Raw genomic sequence first — 26,159 nt, 5'->3', positions numbered from 1 at the left:
CATTACTCAGCCATGGACTATCTGACCTTATGTCGATTATGCTCCCTTACTCAGCGTATTCATCGCTCAGTCAGCGTCCTCTGGACGTCACATGCTCTCTTCTTATACGCTTACTCATCGTCTCCCCAGTAGTATATAAGGAGGACTCTGCAGGCCTCTGCTCTTCAGTCGTTCTCTCACAGACTGAAGAGTAAGTCCCACACTACCTATGCTTCCTTACATGTTTACTTACTAGTACTTGTAGCCTCTCTTTGTGCGGCTTACAGGTACAGTACTATGCAATCATAGTCGTTCTCTCACAGACTGAAGACCTCTCTTTGTGCGGCTTACAGCCTTCCAGGTTCAGAGTTCATCAGGTATGATACAAAAATTTACGAGCTTCTACGATTCCTGATTATGACGACGCGGTCCTTCCCGTACGAGAAAGTCAGAGTGGAAGTCGGACCGTACAGTCAAGTTGCCTGAGGGAACCAGAAGCGCCCGCGGACGCTTCCACGAAAGGAAATCTGGCAACTACCGAGAGGCAGACGCTCGCCCGAACTTAGTTTCATCTCGTACCGCGTTTCTTTTACACTTCCTTTCATATGTTCTCTGTCTCTTCAACTATCTCTCATGTCAAGAACGCTCGGAGAACTGATTTAGGGGAGCTCCCAATTTTGCTTTGGATCTGACGACCACGGGACCTTACAACTCTTCCCAGCGCCTGCTCGAATTTGACCAGCTGTACTGCGTTCCAGGCTGCAGCTAGATGTCTTCGGTGCTTGTTGAACTTCGAACCTACGCTGTTATTTCCGGTCTGCTCTGAGCTCTAGTGTGGATGAGAGGTCGAAGGGCTCGGGTGTGTACTCACTTCAAGGTCCGATCAGGCTCGGATCTTGCATCTGTCACTGCACGCGGACCCTTCCCAGCTCATACTTTTCCAGCTTCTCGATGTGCCCCCCTTGCACCCAGTGCATTTCGGGAGGCTGCCCGCAGGATTCACGTGTTTCTCCGTCTTGAGCGCTGCACCAGTCTCTAGCGCGTCTCGAGCGTCGTATCGTTCTAGGACTGCGTCATCTACCACCACAACCTTGGAAGCTTGAACCATCCGCAAGTCACTTACTTGCTCCTATAGTTATCTCTTCGCGTAAGCCATGTCAGGTAACGCGAACGACCCCAACACGTTCACCACGCCCGTGTTCTCGCGCAAATTGCAACAAACCCTACAATTCGTGGCCAAACGCTACCTTCCCCCGGCGCACGGAAGCGCACCCGATGGGGCTACCCTAGTCTGCTTCCACGGCTCGGGTTCACGTACGTGTGCAGCCCTCTTTCCTGGTCTTCCCCTGTCGAGCTGCTTGCTCACCTCGTGTCCCGATCGTCCATTGACAGACAAAGAGGTGTGGGAACCCGTGCTCGAGCGCATATTCGCCGCCGCCGCCACGACCCCCCGTCTGCGCATTCGCGAAGCGTGGACCTTCGACATGCAAAGTCACGGCGCGTCTGCGCTGCTGAACAGCCACGTCCTGGACGGGCTAGAGGCTGGATTGCGTCCGTGCCCTCTCACGCTACCCTCTGCGTCGGCCGCTGAGCGGCGCTTCCATCACAGCCGTGGACGAATACGCTCTCGCGTTCAAGCACTTCGTCGCCACAGATAGACTCCAAGGGCACAGGCTCGTCGGTATCGGGCATTCGCTGGGCGTCACCGCCGTGTAAGCACGAGCTTTGCCCGTCGTCACGCGCCCGCCCTTCTGAACTTCGCCCTTCTCCCCTGCCAGAATCCTATCCGCGGTTGCGGACGAGATGCCCGCGGTCCGGTACGAGCACGTCATCGTGATCGAGCCCGCGCTCGCGAGCTACGAGTGCTACCAGGAGAACCCGGACGACATCATGAAGGACACCGCGCGCGCGACGCTCAAGCGGCGCGATACGTGGAAGAGCCGCGATGATGCGCGGGCATACCTCGCGGCGCGCCTCCCGTGGGCGATGTGGGACGCGCGCGCGCGCGAGCTATACGTCGTACGCGCCCCGCTCATGTGGTCGTGCTGTCACTGCGCTCTAACGCTTTATTTGTGCAGCGCCACGGAATCAAGGACGTCGCTGGAGGCGTTACGCTGTGCTGCTCGAAGATGCACGAAGGTGCTGCGTACATATACTACGACCAATGCTTCCGCGCTGTGGACAGCCTGCGATCGGGCATCGACCCCGCGGTGCCCGTCCACTGGATACTGGGGACGCGCGAAGATTTCCTGTAGGTCTCTGCGCCACACACTCGCCGTTCGCTCACCGAGAAACCTTCTTTGTCCTTACCCATCTTTGTAGACCCCAGCTCGCTCACGACTCGGTGATGTGCGTGCGCAAGATTGCGTCGCTGCGGCGCGTGCCGAATGCGGGCCACTTTGTGCGAGTTCTCTTCTCTTCCCCTCTCTTCTCCATGGCACCGGCGCGCAATGCGGGGAAGTGGGGCACTGAAGCGAAGCTGATACGAACACCTTCGAGCGCAGGTCGTACAGGAGAACCCCGACGGGCTCGCGAACGCAATCGTACAGATCCTCACAGGCGATGTTGCTCACCGCTCTAACTTGTGAGAAGCGGCGCGATGGTGGCAAACCTAGAGCTTCGCGTAGTTGGGGCGTTAGCGGACTACTCGGGCTGCCAGGGTCCTTGGATGAACGCAAACGAGCTGATATCAATACGAATGGATGTCTCAGCGGAGCGGGTCGCCGCTGGCTCGCTTTGGATGCAATTGTTCAGGAAAGTTTGCAGCGCTGGTCATACTGCTCAAGAAACCACACCCCTCGCTCCTTCGGCGGGCCCTGATATGAAGCGCGCTCGAGTAAACATCTTCCTACGTTTCTGTGCATTTTTGCGTCACGGTGGCGGTTCTAGGAACAGGTGACGATGATGCTATTCGTCTGGGATACCTAAAACGGGTTCTATTTTGTCTTCAAGAATGCATTCTCGTCCAGCCCCCCTCACTGCGAGTCAAAGCTGATCATACACCATCCAAGGAGGGCCATGATTTAATATGCTTAGTATGCAGCTTCATGGTTCCAGGTTACTGATTGCTGAGCGCTCATGTTAATAAAAAATGGATCTATACGCATACTGACTTCGCTTCAAATCCATACCCTGAAATGTAAGCAACTCGTGAATTCCGGGTTACGCTCTAGCGCGGCGTTGTCGGTGCATACTGTACTAATCGGACCATAGCGGGCCCGGTTGTGACCTGTGACAGGTGAGATACGATGCGGGGCTCCGGGGCCGCGCGCTGTGACCGTGGACCGCCGCAGCGGAGCGGCGGCGGGAGCGAAAAATTTGGGCGCCTACACCCATTTGGGCCAAAGATCCGTATGTCACAGCCGGCGGCGGCCTCTGTGACTGAGGACAGCCGGGGAAATAGCGGGGCGGGGAGCCTCTGTGACTTGTGACGCCCCGCTATGGTCCGATTAGTACAGTAGTAAGGATCGCGGGATGGCCATACTGATAAGTACTAGCGCACCGGTATTTGACTAGTCTTGGCCGAGATTATGAATGTTTGATCGGTCTCTTGGCAACCCATCCTCTCTCTCACACTCATCTAATAATTGTGTGCACTCAAAATCTCCTATTCACTTGCCTCCTTGTAAAGTTTCGACGTGCATCTTTGTACAAAATGAGCTGTCATCTGATGATCCGCGCTTCCACTCAAGCTCCGGTGGCCCAGTTGACAAGACTGTTTCTAGTGGCCACATCAGGGGTTTCTGCCACTCAACGTGGGCGGAGGCTGTCCGCAAGAACAGGATCTCGCTGATTGACCGTCTAGGATCGCTGCTCAGAGTCGCATGGCTGCGGGCCGCCATGCAGAAGATGATCACGAGAAGTTATAGCTGACAGGTGGTGCCAGAGGGCCCGCTTCGCATCTTCGCCGGGGATTAGGTTAGGGAATGCTCGCGGGGCGGGCCTCCGCCGCATGCAATGTGCAATGCATGCATCTGTCCATCGACGCTGCGACGACGCACCGCCTCGCCTTCTTCCATACCACTCCTGCCGGGACGCTCGCGAACATCGCCGAGGACTCCAGAACAGGCGCGGCGGGAGATGAGCCGCGGCGGCGCGGTGTCGGTGCAGCCGGGTGACGAGGAAACGCTGTGGGCAGACCGAAAGGTATAGATATAGTTCACTCCGACGCGGGAAGGACGTCTTGTCCGCCCGGCAGCTGTCTGAACAGACGGCGTTCTATCCTTTCCCGCGTTCCTCTCGCCTCCCACCTGCTGCAGCTCGCCCTTCCACTCTCTCGCTTGCCCTCTTTGGCGCTGCCCGCCCTCACCCCGCCCCTGCCGACACCCTCTGCTGTATACATCCCCTTCGACCTGTGGCCGCCATGTCCAGCGACGTCGCTGTCGCCACACCTGCGAAGAAGGGCAAGGGGCGCAACTTCTGGCTATCCTTCACTGCCGTCGTCGTCTGTAACTTCCTAAGCGCCCTCGACCTCGCGGGCGTTTCTACCGCTCTCCCCACCATCACCGACGAGCTCAATGGCGGAGACAAGTTCGTCTGGGTCGGCGCAGCGTACGGTCTCGCTGCTGCAGCCGTCATTCCATGCACTGGTCGTCTTGCCGACATCCTGGGACGAAAACCGGTCCTGCTCACCTGCGTGTTCTTCTTCTTCCTCGGTAGTGCATTGGCGGGGTCAGCGCAGAACATGAACTGGCTCATTGGTGCAAGAGGTCCGCAAGATACCCTACCCTGGTCAGGACACCCACTTATGCGCGCGTATATGTTGCAGCCGTGCAGGGTATCGGAGGCGGCGGTATCATCAATCTTGCGCTCATTGTCGTCTCCGACCTTGTGCCTCTCGCCGAACGCGGGATATACCAAGGTTTCCTGATCATGACATGGGCACTCGCCGCGGCAATCGGTCCCATCATCGTACGTATAATGCTCACGTTTGCAACATTCTGCATGCTAACATTGCCGCAGGGCGGTTCTCTGGCGGAGAAGGCGTCATGGCGATGGCTATTCTGTGCGTGTTATTATGCCGACCAGTCGCTGCGCTTTCCGCTGACATCCGTCGCCCCTTGTGTGTAGACCTGAATCTTCCACTAGCCGGCATCGCATTCTTCTTGGTCGCGCTGTTCCTCCGCGTTCGTACGCCTACTGGCAGTCTACGCCACAAACTTGCTCGCATTGACTGGCTGTGCGTATACATCCCATGTTCCTGCTTAGCTTAACCCCTTTCACTGAACGCTCATGTCTCAGGGGCAATGCTTTGATTATCGCGGGCACGACCCTCGTACTCATTGCCGTGACCTGGGGTGGCATTCGCTTCCCGTGGGACTCTGCGCACGTCCTTGGTCCACTCATCACTGGCGCGGTATTGCTTCTCATCTTCCTTGTATATGAGCGGACGGTGCCCTCCGAGCCCACGTTCCCACTCGACGTTCTCGCTAACCGGACAAGTCTTGCTGGGTAAGCCCCCCACTTTCTACACGCTCGACTGACTTAGGCTTGGGGCTGACCCTTGTTCCGCAGCTACGTAGCAACCTTCTTCCACGGAATTGTCAGCATATCTATCATATGTGCGTCCTCGGCCTCACTATATGCGTCCCCAGACACTCCTAGCTGATAATTCGCCCCACAGACTACCTCCCGGTGTACTTCCAAGCATGCAAGATCGATTCGCCCATACGCTCGAGCGTGCACGCGCTCGCCACCACACTTATCGCCTCGCCCTTCTCGATCATCTGCGGTGTACTCGTGAAAGGCTCGAACAAATACCGTCCAGCGAACTACATCGGCTGGGCGCTCACCCTCATCGGTGTTGGCCTCCTTACGATGCTGAAGGCGGATGCGTCGACAGGCCAGTGGGTCGGCTTCCAGATCCTCGCTGCGGCTGGGTTCGGTATGATCGTGAGTGATACTCCATTCATCTTACAGCGCGATGAGAGTATTGACCAAACTACCCGCCACTACACAGTGGGCAAGTACAGTGTTCCCTATTCTTGCGCCAGTCCCTGTCACCCGAGTCGCGCCAGCACTCGCCTGCTACAACTTCTGCAGGACGTTCGCCCAGGTACGCTCTACCCCTCTCGTTCTCAACCTACCATCCTCTCCTCCGTCCTACCATCCTGCGTACTGACGCACGCCTACACAGACGTGGGGCATCGCCATCTCCGCCACGATCCTCCAAAACGAGCTCAAGAACCGGCTGCCGCCCGCCTTCGTCGCGCAGTTCCCCGAGGGCATTGAGATCGCGTACGCCGCGATCCCGCTCATCCCCACGCTCGAGCCTGGTCTGCGCGCGGAAGTGCAGGCCGCGTTCGCCGCGAGCATGTCTAAGGTGTGGTTCGCGACGCTCGGGTTCGCCGCCGCGGGCGCTGCGACGGTGTTCCTCCTCAGCGAGGTCCCGATGCAGAAGTACACGGACGACGCGTACGCGCTCGAGGAGAAGCCGGGGAGGCGCGGGGAGGTCGAGATGGGCCTTGGGAAGGGCGTGGACCGCGACTCGGAGGAGCGCGTCGCGATGAAGGGCGTGGACTCGGTAGGCCCGACGGAGGATATATAATGGGGTGACCTGAGGTCAAGGTGTCTTATCTTTTTCTGTGTATATCATATCTCGAAGCGTTGCAATTTCCTCACCAGTAGTACTAGCCATATAGCATCAAAACTGTCGAATTGAAGCTCGTCTCGTCGTTCATACTGAGCCTATGGTAGTATACATACAAGCTGACCGCGGGTTTCGAGGCCTCAGGCCAAAATGGACGCCCTTTGGTAACGTCTGCCCTTAAGTAGAAATCTCTTCAGCACCTCGGCTGTTTAGTCGAGTGAAATGAAATCGGAGAACACCGGGCGGCGAGTTTTCGTGACTGGTTGCAACTTGAACTGATGGTGCAATAATCTCTTCAATTACTGAGCTAATATGACGCTGCATAGCACCAGGCCAACACAAACGATCCACCAGGGAGCTCAGGCGTAGTAGTCGACTCTTTATTTGCTGTTGATCCAGTTTCTTGCCCGGGGCCTGTATACCCAGAACACATCACACCTCCCGGGCTCCTGCGTTCTGCACTTTGATAGAGAGGATGGCAGCGTCCCTATTACGCGACATGCCCAGCTGCTGAATCGGGGGTGCGTGAGCGGGCAATCGCGCATGATGTATCGTAGTGGCGTACCGAAGTCGATGTCCACTCATCCTTATCGACACTTTGCATGGCACGATGCGACAAATTTATGGCATCTCCACGGAGCTCGCAGAGCTCGCGCGATCGTGGCCTGGGACGCGCGTTCAATCTAGAATAGTCGATTGGTGTGTTGGCCTGCGAGACGTAGAGAACGACTCACGTAGCTAGAACGGAGTTGACGTAAACTAAATCAAATGGTTAGCTTCAAAGTTTCCGCGAGGACGGTAAATGCGGGCGTGATCTCACCTTTGACGCAAATTAGGTCAAGTGCGCCCAGTAGGAGGTCTCCCGATGACGCGATCGCCTGCAGAAGCAGCGGCGAGTTGGTATGTACGACGCTCGCAGGTTATGAGTAAGACTCACGGTGATGAAGCACGCCAGGGCGAATACTCTATACATACACCATGGAAGTTAGCAAAATGCAGACAGCGAACGCTGCCAACGCACAATGTGAGGAAACCTACAACGTAACCGCTTTGGTTTAGACCCTACGCAGGAAAGCAGATTCGGCGACGTACCGGTGCAAATTGAGTACGCTATGAGAACGTCGATCAGGGAGTCGGTTCTGTAGAACACTAGCTGGAGACAGGAGCCAAATACGATGTACTAGTCCACACGCACTGCTCAAACCCAGTCCGGCTCCGGTGTAGGGCAAGCACGAGAACGGAAGTTATCACGACGTCGGCGCCGATAGCAACCCCGAAACCCGCTGATTGAAGCCACTGGCGGCAGCGCTCATGTAAGAAAGATTGCTAGACAAGCCATAATGGGTACGCACTGCATATCTGTTGAGCTGGTTTATGTTGCCAACGATAAAACTACCATGAATAGATTGAGCAAAATGCGCAGGCATACACAAAGATCACTGACCCTTTCACAGTAAAAGCTAGGGTGTACAGGTTAGCGGTGAGTTCCGTCATTGACAGTATCAGCCCCCCACCTATTGAAAACGCTAGAGGGAGTACGTAGAGTACAGTTTCATTGCCATGAGCGACAGTCAAGAAAGTCGTCGAAGAATCGGGATTTACCGAGTTCGCCCAGAAACAAACCACTCTGCGATATCGTCAAAAACAAGAAGACGACGGTAGGTGGGTTGACTCACAGCCGCGACTACCAGTGGCCGGTACTTCTTGTTGACTTGTGATGAGCATCAGACATGAATGATTGCGCCCTTGTGCCTCCCTGTCGCTGACCTATGTATGCCCGCCGGGCGAAGAAACTAGATGGGGATGAGCGACTGCAGAACCGCAGAGACCTATGGACGTACACTTGACAAGTAACGATGACGGCCCCCTGATATGGCGGAGTGTGGTTTGAGCTCAATGTTTAGGCGTAGCGGAAAGAGAAACTTACCGTAGTGACCGGCTGCAGCTACGGGGAGACGGTGGCGTCAGCTTAACTGACCCGCTAGATAAATCAATCTTCTCACGTTCAGAGACCTGATGAGGCTCGTTAACGTCCGGCGTCGATTTGTTATACTGCACATACCATAGGGAGTCCTCCAGGCGGTAAGGCCTGAAAAAGTTGGTCACCAGGTTGTGGTAGCTTGCGACAGGTCAATTACGCAGTACTATCTCGGGCCCACAAGCGAAACAAAAACTTACGTCATGTGTATGGCTAGAACGGTGTGAAAGGTATCCAAAACGCTGACACTGTTAGTGAGAACCGCGTATATATCTGAGGCAAGAGGGTGTTCGGCATACAGGAGTAGGGCAACCTGTTGGAGATGAAGTTGAGCACCGCCATCGGGAGGAAAGAACACAGACTACTCACGTAGCCTTTGATCAAGTAGGCATCGGAACTATGAAGACGAAGGTACCTGTATACTTGATGCAGCGCTATACCGTAGAACCTGGGAGGGCGGAATAAATCTCAGTCTTGCAGGCGACGTCCATTCTAGAGTATACGTACATGAGGCTTAAGAAGGTGCATATGAGCAAGGAACCGTAGGCTGGTCCTAATGAAGGAGATGGCAGGACGAGTGGTGTGGTGGAGCTCATTGAGAAAGGTACTTTGGAGTTTGTGGCACCGCGGACCCTGCTACTAGCAGGCGCGGCATCATCTATAAGTCCTGCAGCTGCACGGATTCCGATGAGAAGCAACGTTGGCGGAACAGATCGATATCACGGAAGATGCGCTGAAGAACATGTCCAGCACGGTCGTTGTTGTTTGCTGGCGGTGCGCATTTTTGATAGCGCCGCACACAGTGCCTTAGACAGTGTTGATTATCTGTCAGAATTCAGTGAACGTTGTGCGTATGCACCGTCGAGAGAAAAACGATTGATACCAGAAGCGAGGTCTACGGTATCTGATAAGAGACCGAGCCGCCGGGTGATGTGACCGCCAAGCTTTCAAGCCTCAAGCCCAACAACAGCAACCTCGTGAGTTGTCGACATTCAGGAGTGCTTGCCTAAGGTTTGCGCTATGCTTGATATCATCAGTCGCTAAGACACATAATCAGCGGCGTTCAGCGCTCTGCGAAGCATGGCTTCCAAAGAGTTGGATGGCTCACACAACCGTTGTTGAGATTCCACGGGTTCATAGACCACGAGGTGTTAGGAAGCCGTCATCCATGGGGATCGAAGGACGGTCAGGGCTCAGAAACACTCGTGAGCGCTGACTCAGACGAGGCCTGAGTTCCTTTATCATGGCCTATCCTGTGGCGTATCCCTTGGCGAGTTGATTCGAAACGTACTGCCGACTGGCAGTGTCGACGCTGTAAGACTGAGAGTCGGACTGAACGAGTCAAGGCAGAGCTTGGCACGCACCAGTATGCACCCCGTTGCACCGCTCCCGCAAAGCCACGCCAGGTCGGCCTACACCGGCCCGGTGCCCGGAACGGAACCATCACTGTGGCACGACCGCAGCCTTGTGTCGTGTTCTAAAGTTGTCCGAGAGCTTCAAGACTCCGCCGGTATGTTCTTAAACGAGTGTCGGATGTCATTCAGACGCATGCCACCCTTGATAGCCCCCAAAACTAACATTCGAAGACAGATATAGATAAGAATGCCGCTAATATACCATCCAGTGGTATAACTTGGAGTACTCGTACACTCTGCTAGTATCATGTTTCCACCGCTCGTTGTGCCTACCAATCCAGGCCTAAGATCTAAGCCGGAGATGTCGCAAATAATTATGGTATCAGAAACAGCCCCATCACGACTCGAACGTCTGTTCCTTTGAGTATCCGCCCGATCGCAACCCTGGAAGTATACTAGGAGGTCATACAGAACTCGAGTCAAAAGCCTTGTGGTCGCGATAATGTTTTGTGCCATCCGAGTCGCGTTGTTGGTGGACCTCGACCTCGGCCTCGACATTTATATTTATTTTAGCAGGGGCTGCGTCCGGGACCTATAGCAGCACACTGAGGTGAGACAGGACCCGCACGTCTAGGGCAGCCTCACATACCTGTGGGGCATTCCAGCGCTCAACGGCAGCTATGTGGTTCGCGCGCGCGATAATGCCGGGACCGAACCTGGCTGCGTCGAATATCTCCATGCCGCGCGTGGCAGAGAATTTCCTGGAGTTGAGACTAATTTCGCAAGCTTCACAATCCGTATCGACCAAGAAGCAAAACTGATACTCACACCGAGAGCAAAGTGATAGCATAGACTGAGGCCAAAGGTCCTGACAGTTAGTGCTAATTTAATGCTTGACACGCAATCAACACTTACATCTCGCGCCAATGAAGTTGAAGGCCGCCCAGATGAATGTTTGTGGCAGGTAGATGCCCTATTCGATCTCGATGAGTGGCAGATCTGTCATCTCGATGCATGACCTACAGCGATGACGGACGGAGTATTGGCGATGCTGAAGATGCGGTGATAGTAATTAGCACGGCAGGATTTCAGAAGCAGCCGCCCGAAGAGATATTACCCAGTCAGCAGACCTGCATCTTGGAGTTAGAGAGGATCTTATCGTCAAAACTAAGGAAGTGCATACCACTGTTCAACACGTAGAGCACTGCAACATCGAAGGGGCCCTCCGTCTTGGGGCTAACCACAATATCAGTATCGCGAACGCTGCCCGGCAAATACACATGAACGCACCGTATGTGGCCCACGCGACTTCGCCATACCGAAAAGACGATTGCGCTGGACAGCAACAGATCGGCCGAGGTCGCCGAGCCCGTGGCGAGCGGAAAGAGCCAGTCCCCGCCCCGTTCGAAGCCGGTAAGGCTGTCCAACTTGATACTGAACACCACGCGTTAGGCATCGATTGTCAGCTCGATCTACGGCTGTCAATCTCACGCGTCTATCGTAATCGCTGCTCTGAGTGTGGGTTGATACGTTCGGCGACAGCTAGCGGTTGATCAACGCACCTAACCCAAATCCTTAAAAGGATGGAGGTTTGAGTATACGTATGCCATTCTCCTAGGTGCAGATGTCGTGGCTTACCGACGTGTGCCAGCAGCGCAAAAGTCTAGTTTCCCATCGGCATAACATGAGTCAGAATACATACGTTGAAATTGATGAGCGTACCGCAATTCCGACCAGGATACGATTTCTGAAACCAACTGCTGTCTATGAGTGAAGTTCGCGCCTCTGAAGAGAACTTGCGCACGTAAGGATACTCGTCGTGCGAAAAAGCTATTAGATGGAATAATTATCAACCTGCGCTTAGCGACATCCTAGCCCGTGCAAGATCGAAGGCACGCACATTTGCGATGTCAGGGTAACCAGCGTCTAGGAGGTTTGCATGAAGGTGAAACGCGACATATGACACAGATGAAACGCACTGACCGTAATGACTGGTGTGACCTACCACACCCTGCATTCAGCCTTTTCATTCCCCCAAGAGGTGCTGAAGACTGACCTGCATAGACCTGAATGTTGAACGCGAGTCAGCCTAAATGAATGCTGTATTTTGCTCTATGCACTCACGAAACACTATGGAAAACCTTTTCGCCAGTGACATCATCATAGTTTGAGACAAGGTAGTAATAGCTGTGCATAGTCAGATGAGTACGGTGGCGAATATATTGAAATACTTCTGGAGACCCACCACGTATGCATCAGCAAAGCCGCATGCAGCGTTTCCAACAACCTATTTCACTGAATGAGTAAAGCCCACAGCAGACGTGGTCGGTCGCTCGTACATGACAAGCGTGACCTATACGTAAACGAGAAAGTTAGAATGGAGCGCGAGGACGATCAGAGACGCACTCACAAGTGATCGAATGAGCGCGGTATCCGTCTTGGAGGTGCGTGCATACAAGTAGAGCTGGTGAAGGCTCACGCCATACAGGCTGTGACGCCTTGGGTAAGAAATAGTACATCGAGCGAAGGACGAGACAACATACACCAAACTAACAAACGTCCCAAGCAAGTAGGCTCCGTATAGATTGTCTATGGCTGGCGGAGCCTCGAGAATTGCGGACATTGGCGTAGAAGCAACCATACCGGGACTCAAGGCAGAAGGGTCGGACATGACGGCGGCGGGATGGTTGGACGTGACAAGGCACTCATGGGGAAGTGTAGCGACGACTTATACGTTTCCGCAGCGGTGGAACGGCTGATTGAATTATACCCGGAGGGCAGCGCAGAACCTATCACATACAAGAAGAGAATTGAGCCACCGAGCCCCGCGCGATAGAAGCGCAGGTTCCACCAGCGTACTGGTTAGTACATCTCCCAACCGAAGACATCGAGACCTCGGAAGAGCATCTGCGTACCTTTCCGCATCGCCCATTCGTCCGTGACCAGAAAACACCGCCGGCAAGTATCATAGGCCCTGTGATTATCTTAACAAACTTCCGAGGAAGTATGCCTAGAGAAGCGTACCGAGGTAACTCGATCTAAACTTGCGTAAGGGCCACTGATAGGATGGTTCATTTAAGCCAGATCAGTGATATAGAAGGATCACTCACCGTGGTCGTCTCACTCTGCGGGCGACTCGGCCCAATTGGAATATCGTACACCATCTGTTACCATCTCAAAATAGTATAGCCACAGTCTACACTGTATATCCAGCTGAGAGCTCTAGGATTGATATCGACGGTTGTGGCCTAGGACTGTTCACATGGCATACGCAAGGTCGGTAAGCTTCTTGTATTGTCTGTTGAGCAAGATTCTACAGGTTTCTGATTGACGGGAGACAAGGCTGTGAGTAAGGAAGCTGGGCGGTCCTGAACTGCATGTCAAGTACTATGCACCGGTGGTGAATCCGGTGCGAACCTAGTGCCCATGTCCGCCGAGGGCGATGACGTTGCTCGGACTCTTTCGCTCCGTATTCGACGCTCAGCGCTCAGCGAACGAACCTCATCATGACACGCGCATCATGTTTTCGAGCCGGCGATGATATGAAGACCTATGAAAATGATCGTGGATGAGCGATGCGTGTACATGAGGAAAGAAAACGTGGGCCCCATGCAAACCGGCGCTACGTGCATGTCGTATCCAGGGTGGAGTATGTGGTGTCATCCAGAGCCCGTTTCCCACCATCTCCAACAAAACAAGATTGTAACCTACTGGTAGGGACTACACTACCACCCATGCACCACATCGCTATCAGAAGCGTCCGCACTACTCCTACCTTCTCATCGTAGTAATCCTGCTTCAACACTGATCTCCTGCGTCGGGCTTTCCTGAGTTCCGTCCTGGGCGCATCCATCCTGCGGTTCGACGTGAGGGGATACATCTAGGGACATCTCCCGCATGCCGTTCTTGGGGCAGTCCCATGTCTCTTCCTCCACCGGCGCGGCGCGCATGTGCACCTCGCGCAGGAGAAGACACGACAGGAGGCCCGCGCCGGCCACCCCTAGCATGACGAGCCAGATCTGCCGCGTCGCCCGCGCGAACGCCGCGCGCACCTCCCACTTGAGCGCCTCGGGCAGGCTCGAGATCGTCTCGATCGCAGCGTATGCGATCTGGACGCCTTCGGGGAGTGTCGACGTGAAGGAGGTCGGGAGCTCGCGCAGGAGGGCGTTCTGCAGAATCGCGCCGCCGATAACGATGCCCCATCCCTGCGCGGTTAGGTGGCGTCAGCAAAGCCGGAAGGCGTAAGATGAACGCCGAAGACAAATCACGAACCTGTGCGACCGTGCGAGTGAATGTGAAGAAGGCGAGTGCGTGCGTGACGCTCGACTCGGGCGCGGGTGCGAGAACCGCGAATTGGGAGCTGATCCACACGATTCCGATTCCGATTGTGACGGGAACCTGGAAGGCAAGGTACATCGCCCGCGAACTGTGCTCGTCGAGTAGCGATAGTATGCCAAACCCGACCAGCGTGAACGCCCATCCGATGTAGCTTTGAGGGCGATAGCGGTCAGAGATGTTGACAGACAAGCCCGTCAGGATGGCGGCTGCGGGTATAACAGTCGCGAGCGGGAGCACATCGACATCAGCGCCCAAGGAAGTCGCGCCTTGTGCCGCTTGTAGATATACCGGGTAGTAGTCTAGAATGTCGGTGTTAGTAGGAACTATGCGGCCGCAATTGAGATGGTCGAATGACAAACAGATAGTCGCTATGGAACAAATCCCGTGGAAGAAGGTGCCTAAGTAACTGTTGAACTGTCAGAGCCTATCGCACAACACCTGGTCTCAATAACCTACCCGCCGAATGTGGTTCGATCTGCGAAGAAGGCCTTGGGGACCTAGGGATAGATTCAGAGCTTATCTGTGTCCAATTTGGCGAGCACGTACGGTGGGACCTTTCAGCCAATAACGTTCGATGACGAAGAAGAGAAGCATTCCGATGCCGCCGATAATCAACAACGAGAGTACTTGAGGAGACGACCACGGAAAGGTCAGGCCACCCCATGTAGTGGCAAGGAACACAAGAACGGTGCTCCCGGTCATAAGGCTCGCGCCTCTGTCGCGGTATCGGTGAGTATGCGAGAAAAAGCGGGGGTACGCGGCAATATCTTACAGCAAGTCCATCTGCGAGACTTTACGCTTCAGGCTGAGGCGTTTGCGATGCCTTGTGTCCGTCCGCAGAAATATGCAGTTGAGTACCAATGCGACCGCGCACACTGGTATATTCAGGAAGAATATCCAGCGCCATGCGCCATGCTGCGTGAGGGCACCACCTATGGGTGGCCCAATCGCACTGTGTTGTGTTAATATGACGTAGCGTGATACTTGCTACCGACATACCATGCTAGTGCCCATGCGCTAATCCCCAGGACAATGGTCAGTCGTACTACGTACTCCGAGGTCGCGACAGGCACTCACGCGGCAGTCATGCCCTGCAACTTTCCTCGTTCAGTGAGAGGTACGAGGTCGGCATATATAATCTCGGTGATGGAAAAGCAGCCCCCTCCTCCGAAGCCTTGGACCGCTATAGCAGAAGAACCGCAGTCAGCGAATTAGACATGCACTTTGTTAATGTCACTCATGGTTACGCACCTCTTCCCGCAATGAGCATGTTCATACTCCGCGCTGCACCCGACAAAGCCGAGCCCAACGCAAACGCCAGAATGAAGGCGACGAGGACAGGTTTTCTTCCAAACGTAGAGACCAGGTTGCCTACAAAGGGCAAGACAGCAGAAGACGCTACCGTATAAGCGCCTCCCACCCAAATGAAGTCCGTGCCGTGCAAGCTGCTGACAATGGAAGGGAGAGAGGTCGACACCGCAGTCTGTTCAACGGAGTGAGTAGGGCATTCACACATTCAGGCTCATGCGCAACGTACAAGATCCAGAGCTGAGAGCATGTCTATGATCACGCTTGAAAGATATACCATCCAAAAGACGAAGTCCCACTTCCCAGACCTGATTGGAGAGGGCGGGAGTCTGGAGGAGTGCCATTCCATGATACCGTCTTCCGCATGCAGTGAGTAGACACCTACGTGGATTCATCATCGACAGAGACCATCATCGGTATCTCCTAGGACAACAGTCCTGGTGCTGGGAGAGAGAGCAGGATAGACAAGAGCAGTGTGGGCGCGTGTGGCGGAAAGCAGGGAGCAGACAGCAATGGTTGCTCTGGTCGGCCCTAGGACCGCGTACAGCCGGTGCTGTAGCCGCGTGCCAACGTCGCTGTGGCGAAGAGGCGTGGTCGTGGCTGAAGGCAGAACCTAAAGGTTATTGTTCAGCTAGTGCGCTCAGGCTGAGGCATGTGCATCGGCACTGTCGCCCGGCTTAGGACAGGGGCACGAGGGCCGAGCAGCGTCCAAAGGGGGTGCTCGGGACGTGCGGAGATGCTGCGGTTCTCCGCTTCCCTGAAGCGCTTGAGGGGAACGTCTATTTACATATCGAGGAACCGTTGGGCGATGACGATATGGAACCCTGACTACACTAAGGTTGGTCGTTACTGCAGCCCATTTCAAGCCAAAGAGATCCATACCTGCCTCGTTCCATTCCCCTTTCCGTCGTCTCAGCCGTTATATGAGGTGCACTGCGCTCAAGCGGCGACGTACAGGCGCATGACAACTCAACGTGCAGCATGGCGAATCGTGATGTAGGTGACGCCCGGGGAGCTATTGGTTTCCCTATCAACCCTCCACGGCAGTTCCATGACCACATCGTGATACCACCAGGTCCGCGGAAGACGTGGCATCCCTGTGAGACACCGCCTCGCCGATAAAGAGATTTTGAAGGCATCCGGGGCGCATCGGCACGTCTATCCTCCGTGTGCAGGCCCTGTATATGTCAGACTCAAGAAGCATACCAATGTATTGCGGCCAGCACTCTCTCCGGTGACTGTGAAGGAGCTCGTGAGTGACCGGTGACCTATGGATGTTTCAAGATTACGTGAGCTGTTTCGAGTGCGCATTTTGGTCCATCGCGAAGTCGAATGGACGGTGGGCATGTGCCATTAGAGAGTGATGGTGTCCGCGAAGAGGGGCAAGACGCGTATGCGGGGTGGCCCCCGTGGCAGCTCAGGCAGGCCTTCGGGGATTCCCGTGGACATGTGGTTGGACAGTTGGGCGCTAGAGGCTCTTGAGTCTCCTCCTCGTCCTCGTCTTTCGAATACTGGTCGATGAAATGCACTAGACTCCAGTTTTTGCAAGGCTTGCACCCCTGTCACTACCGGGGATATGTAAAATACTTACTCGATGAACACCTCTCGGCGTAGGGCGACTTGGACATGTAGCTCTGTCGGAACTTCTACAGACTTCTCCTCACCCTCGTCGCGCATGCGCAACTGTTATACCAACGCACGGGTAGTCCATGTCTGACATGCTTACGCCGGGATCCGACATCAGCGAGATGTGGCCCTTCTTTCAGGTCTCAGAAACCTGACTGGCTCTGGGCAGCGCACGCTCTGAGATTCGCACTAGCCCCTAAACCTGCAAGTTCTTGGTAAGACCAGCAACGAATCAGCCACTTTGCAATTGCTTCGCGGCGTCTCTTACATTTTGACACTGCGGTTCTTAGTAGCCCATAGCAGTCCCGTTTTGCATAGTTAACCAGTACGTAGTAGCCTCGTCCTTCGATGCGGATCTTCCTCACTCATACGCTCATGTGTAGCTTATAAATCACTGGTAGTCTTGCTCACAGTGTGCATAGTGTCATCCGCGACGCACTAGTCACAGTGCAACCCCTCGTTTTTTATCCTCTCCGACAGTATCCATATGTGTCGTTCGCAAGAATGGAGTGGAACCTCTCCGTACCTTGGTTCCAACAGATCGAAGAGGGTTCATACGGATTCGGAACCGAAAGCCTTCTGGTCGCGGTAATGCTGCTCGGTAACTTCGTGCTGAACATCGACCTCGGCCTCAAACGTTGATGTTGATTTTTGCAGGGGTTCGTCGATAACCTAAGACATGGTTGTGGGATGACAGTCAATGACGCCGTGGACGCGGCGCGCACCTGCGGGGTATTCCATCGCTCGACGGCGGCTATGTGGTTCGCGCGGGCGATGATGTTGGGGCCGAACGTGGCGGTGTCGAATATCTCGATGCCGCGAGTGGCGGAGAACTTTCGGGAATTGAGACTATCGATGAAGGCTCGGGGTAGTCGCGACAGAGGTATTAAGAGTGGCGTACTCACACCGAGAGCAACGTGATGGCGTAAAATATGGCCGGTAGTGAGTGCCAGCCATACACACGACCTGTAATCAACATTCACATCTCGCGGAGACAAAGCTGAGACCCACCCAGATAAGAGTTTCTGGCAGGAAGATCCCCTGCTCGTCGGTATTAAGGGGCAGCTCCATGATCCCGATAGATGACTTACAGCAATGGCTGGTGGTATGTCGCCGAGGCTGGAAGTACGTCGACGTTAGTGAGTGCGACAGGATGCGAGAACCGACCACATGCGGAGACGTTACCCTATGAGAAGATCTGTGTCTCGAGTCAGAACAACGGCCGCCGTCAAGACTAAGAAGGTACATACCACTGTTTTATACGTAGAGCATTACGACACTGAAGGGGCCGCCGGCCACCCTGTGGCTAACGCCCTGAAGTCAAATCAAGGTTCCATGATGTGCACACACCAACGTACCGCCGTGCATGCCTCCCGCGACTCCGTCGAACAGAGATGATGATCGTGCTAGACAGCATAAGGTCGGCAACAGTCGAAGAACCCGTAGCAAGCGGGAAGAGCCAGTCCCCGTCTCGCTCAAATCCGCTAAGGCTATCTAGCTTGATCCTAAAAACTGCGCATCAGCGAAGGTGTAAAACATAATCGTATGTGTGGGTCTCACGCGTCCACCGTAATCGCTAGTCCGAACGTCAGTCAATAAAGTTTAGCATAGCGCTAATCCACCCACCAAGTCCAAAGCCTTTCAAATGATACAGCCGTGAAAGTCCCGAGTCTTGAAGACGGGGAGACTGATACTTCCGAAGCTTGTCACTTGGCCACATCGTGCACCTGGATTGGCGCTGAAACATCCTGAGACCCGGCGGCCATGGATACCAGTGTACAGCTCAAAGAGCGGGGACCCGATCTGTTCTCAGACGTCGCCAGGCGCAGTTACCCACCGTCCTGTTTGTGTATACGCCCCCACTACATCAGCGAAAGATGAGGTTCCTGACAGGAGATGTAGATGAGCGCATCTGCCCTCAGAACAGGCCGCCGGTGCTTCTTTCATGAGACACAGATTGCAACAAGCGTCATGCTGTACCGCTGACAGGAGATGGGTAAGATGATAGATGCCGTCGAACGAGAATAAACTTACCTCAGTAGTCAGGCGCACGTGTTTACGTACCTATCACGGCTGCGATCGCAAGGCGTCTTCGAACGCGAAGACGCGAAGGGGAGATGGTGGCAGGAGAAGATATAGGAGGCTGTTCTCGAGAGGCAAAACGAGAGAAGAGCCCAAGTACGCTCGAAACCAAACCGCGCGACGTCTGTCAATTTTTTCTAGATTGCTCGAGTCCGTCTTGCATCATGCGCCCTTCGTCATGCGCGCTCCTGATCCCATTTGATCTAAGGGAGCGCGGTATGTCAAACTCGATGGGAGAGATCATTCGTCACCTTGATGCTGACCACCGTAGCGGGATCGACTCCATTGGTAGACTTGGTCTGCCGCATCGCGGAGCAGAACACACAACACAGGGTCAGAAGGGTCATCAAAAGTGCAGAGGTTCGAGTCACGCACCGAAGACGACGGCCATTCCTTCTCGATGTTCTGGGCGGAACGACTTTGGGGCAATGCACAGAGGTCTATGGTGCCAAGGCGGTCGCCGCTCCCCGCCGATGCCGCGCTAGGTCGCATGTTCAGTCTAGACGACGAAGCGATTTAGTAGGGCTCGTAACGAAATCATCACGGTCGTTCGGGAGCGCTCACGTAGCAAGAACGGAGTTGATATAGACTGCCAACAAAATCATCTGTGAGCGTGTGACCTGCAGCACTGGCATAGACCGCAAACCCTTACCCTTGACGCATATCAAATCGAGAGCGCCAAATAGCAAGTTCCCCGGAGATGCAAGAGCCTACGGGACGGGCGACGTGAGACACCGTATCGCGAACATGCTGATGGGCATAAGAAGCGGCTTACCGTGATAAAACATGCCATGGCGAAGATGCTATGCGTCAACGAGACGAGTGAGAAGCGTCACCAGAATGACCAACGGTTGCGACTCACAGAGTGACCAAACCTGCGTGCGTTAATATGAATATTGTCAAGTTTGAGCGCAATGTGGCACATACCTGTGCCGATAGCATATGCGATGAGCAGGTCGATCTTCGAATTCGTGCTACAGGTGTTCGTTCAGTAAATATCGTCCCCGGGCTGCAGAAACATGCACACATCTTGAATCCAGTCCGCCGCTGATGTAGAGCTAGCGCGAGCACGAAGGTCAACATGATGTCCGCACTTATGACAACTCCGAACCCCCCGGACTGCATCCACTATATTCTAGGAGGTAAGTGCAGGCTACTACTAAGGCTTCTTGAGGACACACTGACCGCATATTTGTTCAGACTGTCAATAGTTCCTATCGCAAATCTATACGAGGTAATATGAAGGTCAGATCGATATGCAAATAGGGGTCGCAGTAACTCACCCTTTTACTGTGAAGGCTGTCAAGACCGAGGTCAGTAATGAGGCTCGCCGTAGCTATGGTACAATATTGACTTACCTAGTGCGAAGCCTTGTGGTTCCGTGCGTCGAGGATGCAACAGATGATATATTAGCTTAAGGAGACAATTCGCGATAAACACCCACCGAGCTCTACAAGGAACATGATTATCTGCCAACTTGTAAGAAAACTGTCACGGAGATACAGAGGGGATGCATGAAACTCACAGCCATTGCTAGCAACGTTCGGTATCTCTTATCCACTATGAGTAGTGTCATCAACTTGGGATATGCAAGCCCGTTCGAGGCACTTACACTTGTATACCCGCGCGGCGAAGAAGCTAGAGGGAATGTGAACATTCATGTGAGCTCACATTAGTCGCCACCTACGATTGACACAGAACGATGATGATTCCCTGAAGGTTGTTTTCATCGGGATAAGATCTCACTAGGTTAAATGTGCTGGTCTCGTACCGTAGTCAGTGGCTGCATCTGCATCAACCATTCCGTCAGTGCGAAAGCCAGATGAACTCGGAGTGTGATTGCCCACATTCAGGGACCTACAACAAATGTTCTGAGATCGATCGTGGTGGCGCAAAGGTTTTACTTACCATAGCGAGTATCGGAGCCGAGTCGGCGTGAAGAAGTTCGATACAAGGTTCGCGTAGCTTAGATGACCCTTTAGCAACACGCGCGATGTATCGGTAGTTCCACGCAGACCGCTACGTACTTCATGTGCACGGCCAAGACTGTGTGTAAAGCGTCAAAAACACTGTACGGAATATAGTGGTAAGCCCCATGCCCGAGCCCAAACGTCGAAAACGGGAGACTTGCACAAGAATCCCAATCTAACAACAGCTTGCATTAGCCGAATGTTCAAAAAAAACACCCAAGCTCACTCACGTAGGACTTGACGACGAGCCCATCCGAGCTGTGAAGACGGATGTATCGATAGACTTGGTGCAATGCAACGCCATAGAACCTAGAGATATTTGATCACAAATTCTGCACATGGCGAAAGCGATAGTGGACGTACATGAGACTGAGGAACGTACAAATGAGGAAGGTACCATAGGCGGGACCCAAATGAACCTGGGTAGGCAGAAGGGGGCTCTGAGGAAGTGCTGACGTGGAGTTCATCGAAGAAAATACGAGGTTATTGCAAGACCTATGGGGCGACTCGACGAGGAATTGAGAAGCCGCTCCACCTTAAGAGTCCCTACGTTTGCCATAGCTTGCATCAGATCTTGACCGTCAACTGTATCAGGGGAGATGTCATCTTCATCGCTACCAGCGGGGGTCGTAACACGGGGGGCGCCAAACTGGGAAAGCGCGGGTGTTCCCACTACGCAGTGGCGGCACCTGGTAAGGTTAGCGAGACCCGTTGTTCGATCTCAAGAACCCATCTGAAGTCAGGCTGAGGCGGCGTTGCCCCCCACTGTCATCAGTCCTCGTGGCCGAGTCGTGCGACGGAGACCGAAAACATGGAAGCAGCCTTCCCATTACGATACCTTCTTCGTGTTGCGCAATCGTGTCCACACGCGAACTGGGGCAGTGAAGGCGGCTGTAGAGGAAGATGTCAAGAGAGTGCGGAGTTAGCTCTGATATTTGAGTGCTCGCATTATAAGAACTCCCATGGTCTTCTGGAGGACAAAAAGTCTCCAATTCCAGGGCGAGCTGCAGGTGCCGTTGACGATTCGGATCGTGGGATGCATCATCCACGGGACGGGGCCCGCCGCTACGGTGAGGGTGGTAAGACAGGTCTTTGAAGAGAAAGCCGATCTACATGGATATTTCAAATCCTTTTGGTTAGTATAGAACTAGGCGGACTACGTAGAGGGTGTTATGCAGCGCGTAGTAGTCTAGTAGTAGTAGTAGATAGGTTTAGCTAGGTGACACGTCGGTCCGGTGAGCAGGTGATTCACCTATTCAGCGTAGGCGATGTTGGGATTAGAGCCATGCCATTGAGGTTTTATCCCCTCGTATCGCTAGTTCTCGGGTGTTTTGATCGCGAAGCCAAGTAGCCCGCAGGTAGTGAGTGTGCACGTCGCTCGAGGGAGGAGCCCAGCCAGTGCTGCAGCCTCAGGCTTGCGAAACGCTCTCGGGTATTCCCGTGAATATGATAGCCGGGTGCCGGGGCATCCCGGGCCATCTCTCCAACTCTTGACGCGGGCAGCGCGTCGATGAGCCTCTCTTCTCTGCTCTGCTCTTCTCTACGCTACCCCACGTCGCTAGCAGCAGGAATGGTTATATACTACTACTCTTACTCCACCAGGCAGGACAAAGACAAACTCTACAAGAACTTACATCCCATGGAGCGATCACGCGAGCTGCAATGGGTATTTTGCGATGCAAAAGTTCAAGTTCGAGCTCAACCTCAGCTAGACTCCTTAAACATACATGTTGATAAAGGGATGACGATAACACGTTCGGGGTGCTAGTCACCCCGAGACACGTTACGTCTGGTATCTGGATAATACAAATAATATAACAGCACAGACGGTCCCGCCGCGACGCAAAACTCTTGGTATCTCGCTCCTCGCACGCCACGGAGGGTTTATGCATATTCAGAATCGAAAGACTTGCGGCCGCCGTAATGCCGCTCGCCAAGTTCGTGGTCAACCTCGACCTCAGCCTCGACACTGATATCAATCTTGGCAGGGGTTTCGTCCAGAACCTACCACAGCGTGTGTGAGATGGGACCTCTCTCCCGAGGGAGCCGCCGTGGACGGGATCACGCACCTTTGGGGTATTCCACCGCTCGACGGCGGCTATGTGGTTCGCGCGAGCGATGATGTTGGGCCCGAAACTGGCCGCGTCGAATATCTCCATGCCGCGGGTGGCGGAGAATTTTCGTGAGTTGAGGCTGTCATGCAAAGATTTGAATACTGCCTCGATGAGGGAAAGAACGGTGTACTCACACCGAGAGCAATGTGATAGCGTAGACTGGAATCGAGGTCCGGGTTAGCTCTAGTCAAACCTACGAGTCGGACAAAACACTTACGTCTTGCGCCGACGAAGCTGAGGCCTGCCCAGATCAAGGTTTGTGGCAGGAAGATGCCCTGTTCGATACCATTGAGCGAGAGTTTGATGAGCGGACGAACGACGCAAAACTTACAGCAATGGCGGGCGGTAGGTTGACGAGGCTAGAGGGGCGATGTCTGTTAGCGCACCAAGATGCAAAAACAAATCGCGTTACCCTGTGAGGAGACCTATATCACGGATCAGGATAGATGCAACGGTCAGAACTGAGGAGATACATACCGCTGTTCAAGACGTAGAGTACCGCGACGTCGAAGGGACCCTCAGCCACCTTGGGGCTAACGCAAGGTCACTAACGTGACCCAGAACGTGTGTATGGCAACGTACCGTGCATTTCCCGCACGACTTTTCCGCACCGAGATGATGATCGCGCTGGACAGCATGAGGTCGGCGACGGTCGACGATCCGGTGGCGAGCGGGAAGAGCCAGTCCCCGCCTCGGTCAAATCCGCTAAGACTGTCCAACTTGATCCTGAACGGTGCGTGTCAGCGATCGAATATGAGAGATACCGCAAATGTTGGTCTTACGCGTCTATCGTAATCGCTGTTCCCAGTGTCAGTCGATAAGGCCTCGTATGATGAACAGCTACCGTTGATTGACCCACCTAGTCCAAAGCCTTCGTAAAGTTCGAACGTGTGAGCGCGTCGTGTCTTTAGCGTACGTAGATAGGAAGACTTACCCACGTGGGCCAGCAGGGCAAGGGACTAGTTTTCAAAAAACCACAATATCAGTACATCGCAAGGCGGAACACGCTGGAACTCGGCAGCGTACCGCAAGCGCGACCAGAACGCGATATCGGAATCCAACTGCTGTCTATGAGCGAAGTCCACGCGTGTGAAAGGACACTACGCACGTAAGGACACTCGCCGCGCGAAGAAACTAAAGGGAAGAATAACAGCTCGCAATCAGCGACCGAGCTGAGGGCAAGAGCGGCATCGAGGACATACACTTGCGATATCAAGGTGATCAACGCCTGGACGCACATGAAGGTCAATCTCTACAGATAATGGGATAGCTGATCAAGCGCGACGTACCGTAATGACTGGCGTGACCTGTGGAGAGTCAGTGGTTAAGCTCGCTATCCGCCGAAGATGTGTTCACGACTGACCTGCATAGACCTACACGTATCAATTAGTAAAGGAACCATCATGTTGCGACAGAGGCTGTGTTTACCAGACGCTATGCGTTATTTTTTCGCCAGTGAAGTCGGCGTAATTCGTGACAAGATAGTAGTAGCTATACATAGCTAGATGAGCACGATGGTGGGGGCAGCGAAGTGTCTCGGCAGCTCACCATGTGTGCATCAAAAAGACGGTATGTAGCGTTTCTAACGCCCTATCGCGTGGCATACGCACATGTGAACAAGTACCCCGCAAACGTGAAGAATCGGACATACATAACAGTTGCAACCTAGACGGAGACGACCAAGTTAGCGTAGAGCCCCGGGGAATGCAACCCTTGCTCACCAATGAACGAATGAGGAAGGTGTCTGTTTTGGATGTACGCGCATAGCGGTACAGCTGGTGAACGCTCACGCCGAACAGCCTATGACGCTCCGGGTGAGTGAAGTCGACGAGAGGAGAGGGAGGAGAGTCGTACATGAGGCTCACGAACGTCCCAAGCAGGTATGCACCATAAAGATTGTCTATGGCCGGAAAAGCCGGTTCCGGCGCAGACACGAGCTCAGGAGCTCGAACAAGAATGAGGGGCATGGCGGCGTCGGGATGTCGGGACCAGACGAGGGGAAGGGCGCGGCGCAGCGGGCACCTTATACGTTCCGGCGGCAGCCTGGCCTGTCAAGCAGTCTGATCCTTCTATGCGGCTTCTCTGAGTTGCAAGAAGAGAAGGCAGCCACTGAACGCCGCCATCGAAGCGCAGGTTCGGTCACCATTTCTGGGCAGGATAGCTCTTAGCCGGCGACCCGGACGCTCGAACTTAGGGCATTTACGTACCTTCCTGTATCTCCTATTGGCCTGTTGTGGCGAACGCTGCCGGCAAGTCACAGTTAGCCTTTACAACGCTTGCTAAACTCGGCACAAAGAAGAGCTGGAATCGCGCACTGAAGTCCCTCGACCTACGCGACGCGCGAACGCTTTTCTGATGGGGTGGTTTTCCTGAGCGAGATCAGCATCATAGAAGGCGGCGCAGTACTTGTTCATCCCATTTGACGCAGACAACCAGGCCCGAGCAGGATGTTGCCTCGCACCGCCGTCTGTTGCCATCTTGAATGAATATAGCCACGGTACACAATGTGGATTGAGCTGTAGCCCTATGATTGATATTGAGGGAAGTAGTTTGGAGTTTTTCACACGTGCACGTAAGGAGGGCACGCGCGAGTTAATGTCCGTCGAGTGGGAGCGCATTTCTGATCGGCGAGCGACAAGGCTGTGAATAAAGAAGCCAAGCGTCGCCGAGCTGCACGAGGCTGCGGGGTCTCATGAGAGTGTGTGGTGCCCGTGTCCGCCGAGGGCGGTGAGGTCGGTCGGACAAAGGAACATCGACATGTACGTTGATCATCTTGGCGGTTATTAGAACGCCTATACTTGGTGCGCTTAGGAGTCCGTG

General features: G+C 54.2%; 8 protein-coding genes across 8 annotated transcripts; 2 read left to right on the top strand and 6 right to left on the bottom strand.

Annotated features, from left to right (window-relative positions):
* Positions 1 to 1,133: 1,133 nt before the first annotated feature.
* Positions 1,134 to 2,567, top strand: TRAVEDRAFT_125267 (alpha/beta-hydrolase; the record flags this gene model as incomplete). Its single annotated transcript, XM_008041695.1, has 7 exons — positions 1,134 to 1,293; positions 1,372 to 1,530; positions 1,589 to 1,691; positions 1,758 to 1,998; positions 2,058 to 2,230; positions 2,302 to 2,380; positions 2,484 to 2,567. 7 exons carry the CDS (start codon positions 1,134 to 1,136, stop codon positions 2,565 to 2,567), a joined length of 999 nt encoding a protein of 332 aa, XP_008039886.1.
* A 1,494-nt stretch (positions 2,568 to 4,061) lies between these two features.
* Positions 4,062 to 6,657, top strand: TRAVEDRAFT_150523 (Mfs1.1). Its single transcript, XM_008041694.1, has 9 exons — positions 4,062 to 4,688; positions 4,748 to 4,890; positions 4,942 to 4,984; positions 5,050 to 5,158; positions 5,221 to 5,430; positions 5,494 to 5,540; positions 5,603 to 5,871; positions 5,939 to 6,034; positions 6,116 to 6,657. Exons 1-9 carry the CDS (start codon positions 4,343 to 4,345, stop codon positions 6,524 to 6,526), a joined length of 1,674 nt encoding a protein of 557 aa, XP_008039885.1. The 5' UTR covers positions 4,062 to 4,342; the 3' UTR covers positions 6,527 to 6,657.
* Positions 6,658 to 7,000: 343 nt separating this feature from the next.
* On the bottom strand, positions 7,001 to 9,142 carry TRAVEDRAFT_72814 (uncharacterized protein; the record flags this gene model as incomplete). The annotated part of the gene is made up of 22 exons (XM_008041693.1): positions 7,001 to 7,078; positions 7,134 to 7,251; positions 7,303 to 7,327; positions 7,389 to 7,446; positions 7,506 to 7,533; positions 7,590 to 7,602; positions 7,661 to 7,707; positions 7,764 to 7,864; positions 7,921 to 7,960; positions 8,013 to 8,028; positions 8,083 to 8,094; positions 8,171 to 8,195; positions 8,245 to 8,279; positions 8,336 to 8,361; positions 8,410 to 8,435; positions 8,496 to 8,513; positions 8,572 to 8,581; positions 8,631 to 8,687; positions 8,747 to 8,788; positions 8,846 to 8,859; positions 8,916 to 8,994; positions 9,054 to 9,142. 22 exons carry the CDS (start codon positions 9,140 to 9,142, stop codon positions 7,001 to 7,003), a joined length of 957 nt encoding a protein of 318 aa, XP_008039884.1.
* A 1,222-nt stretch (positions 9,143 to 10,364) lies between these two features.
* On the bottom strand, positions 10,365 to 12,572 carry TRAVEDRAFT_48891 (uncharacterized protein; the record flags this gene model as incomplete). The annotated part of the gene is made up of 16 exons (XM_008041191.1): positions 10,365 to 10,493; positions 10,551 to 10,674; positions 10,730 to 10,754; positions 10,817 to 10,874; positions 10,925 to 10,952; positions 11,019 to 11,031; positions 11,085 to 11,137; positions 11,192 to 11,335; positions 11,802 to 11,827; positions 11,885 to 11,902; positions 11,958 to 11,967; positions 12,026 to 12,088; positions 12,147 to 12,188; positions 12,241 to 12,254; positions 12,312 to 12,390; positions 12,445 to 12,572. The coding sequence occupies 16 exons, from the start codon at positions 12,570 to 12,572 to the stop codon at positions 10,365 to 10,367; spliced, it is 954 nt and encodes a 317-aa protein (XP_008039382.1).
* Positions 12,573 to 13,554: 982 nt separating this feature from the next.
* On the bottom strand, positions 13,555 to 15,958 carry TRAVEDRAFT_72813 (iron permease; the record flags this gene model as incomplete). Its single annotated transcript, XM_008041692.1, has 11 exons — positions 13,555 to 14,106; positions 14,174 to 14,538; positions 14,599 to 14,645; positions 14,696 to 14,736; positions 14,786 to 14,954; positions 15,012 to 15,191; positions 15,239 to 15,256; positions 15,317 to 15,422; positions 15,491 to 15,722; positions 15,777 to 15,876; positions 15,933 to 15,958. The coding sequence occupies 11 exons, from the start codon at positions 15,956 to 15,958 to the stop codon at positions 13,681 to 13,683; spliced, it is 1,710 nt and encodes a 569-aa protein (XP_008039883.1). The 3' UTR covers positions 13,555 to 13,680.
* Positions 15,959 to 17,725: 1,767 nt separating this feature from the next.
* TRAVEDRAFT_21341 (uncharacterized protein) lies at positions 17,726 to 18,244 on the bottom strand (the record flags this gene model as incomplete). The annotated part of the gene is made up of 4 exons (XM_008040881.1): positions 17,726 to 17,845; positions 17,899 to 18,022; positions 18,081 to 18,139; positions 18,185 to 18,244. 4 exons carry the CDS (start codon positions 18,242 to 18,244, stop codon positions 17,726 to 17,728), a joined length of 363 nt encoding a protein of 120 aa, XP_008039072.1.
* A 1,232-nt stretch (positions 18,245 to 19,476) lies between these two features.
* Positions 19,477 to 21,692, bottom strand: TRAVEDRAFT_21340 (uncharacterized protein; the record flags this gene model as incomplete). Its single annotated transcript, XM_008040880.1, has 17 exons — positions 19,477 to 19,554; positions 19,631 to 19,754; positions 19,820 to 19,844; positions 19,908 to 19,965; positions 20,031 to 20,058; positions 20,118 to 20,130; positions 20,183 to 20,229; positions 20,283 to 20,383; positions 20,441 to 20,480; positions 20,539 to 20,554; positions 20,700 to 20,724; positions 20,781 to 20,815; positions 20,868 to 20,893; positions 20,927 to 20,938; positions 21,283 to 21,301; positions 21,452 to 21,534; positions 21,589 to 21,692. The coding sequence occupies 17 exons, from the start codon at positions 21,690 to 21,692 to the stop codon at positions 19,477 to 19,479; spliced, it is 834 nt and encodes a 277-aa protein (XP_008039071.1).
* A 1,417-nt stretch (positions 21,693 to 23,109) lies between these two features.
* Positions 23,110 to 25,314, bottom strand: TRAVEDRAFT_72812 (uncharacterized protein; the record flags this gene model as incomplete). The annotated part of the gene is made up of 21 exons (XM_008041691.1): positions 25,194 to 25,314; positions 25,061 to 25,139; positions 24,991 to 25,004; positions 24,888 to 24,929; positions 24,768 to 24,830; positions 24,703 to 24,712; positions 24,629 to 24,646; positions 24,542 to 24,567; positions 24,448 to 24,473; positions 24,366 to 24,400; positions 24,274 to 24,298; positions 24,199 to 24,210; positions 24,122 to 24,137; positions 23,922 to 24,065; positions 23,817 to 23,872; positions 23,752 to 23,764; positions 23,671 to 23,698; positions 23,557 to 23,614; positions 23,474 to 23,498; positions 23,295 to 23,418; positions 23,110 to 23,229 (listed from the first exon to the last, which is right to left on the bottom strand). The coding sequence occupies exons 1-21, from the start codon at positions 25,304 to 25,306 to the stop codon at positions 23,110 to 23,112; spliced, it is 1,047 nt and encodes a 348-aa protein (XP_008039882.1). The 5' UTR covers positions 25,307 to 25,314.
* Between the last annotated feature and the right edge of the window lie 845 nt (positions 25,315 to 26,159).

This window comes from Trametes versicolor, assembly GCF_000271585.1.
Source record: "Trametes versicolor FP-101664 SS1 unplaced genomic scaffold TRAVEscaffold_7, whole genome shotgun sequence".
Classification (NCBI taxonomy): domain Eukaryota; kingdom Fungi; phylum Basidiomycota; class Agaricomycetes; order Polyporales; family Polyporaceae; genus Trametes; species Trametes versicolor.
This window is presented reverse-complemented; position numbering and strand designations above follow the sequence as displayed.

Excerpts from the sequence above, each read along its gene's own strand:
- TRAVEDRAFT_150523 (XM_008041694.1), top strand. The coding sequence starts at position 4,343 with ATGTCCAGCGACGTCGCTGTCGCCACACCTGCGAAGAAGGGCAAGGGG. Across the intron at positions 4,985-5,049 it reads GTCATGGCGATGGCTATTCT|ACCTGAATCTTCCACTAGCC; the intron begins GTGCGTGTTATT and ends CCTTGTGTGTAG. Across the intron at positions 5,541-5,602 it reads TGTCAGCATATCTATCATAT|ACTACCTCCCGGTGTACTTC; the intron begins GTGCGTCCTCGG and ends TTCGCCCCACAG.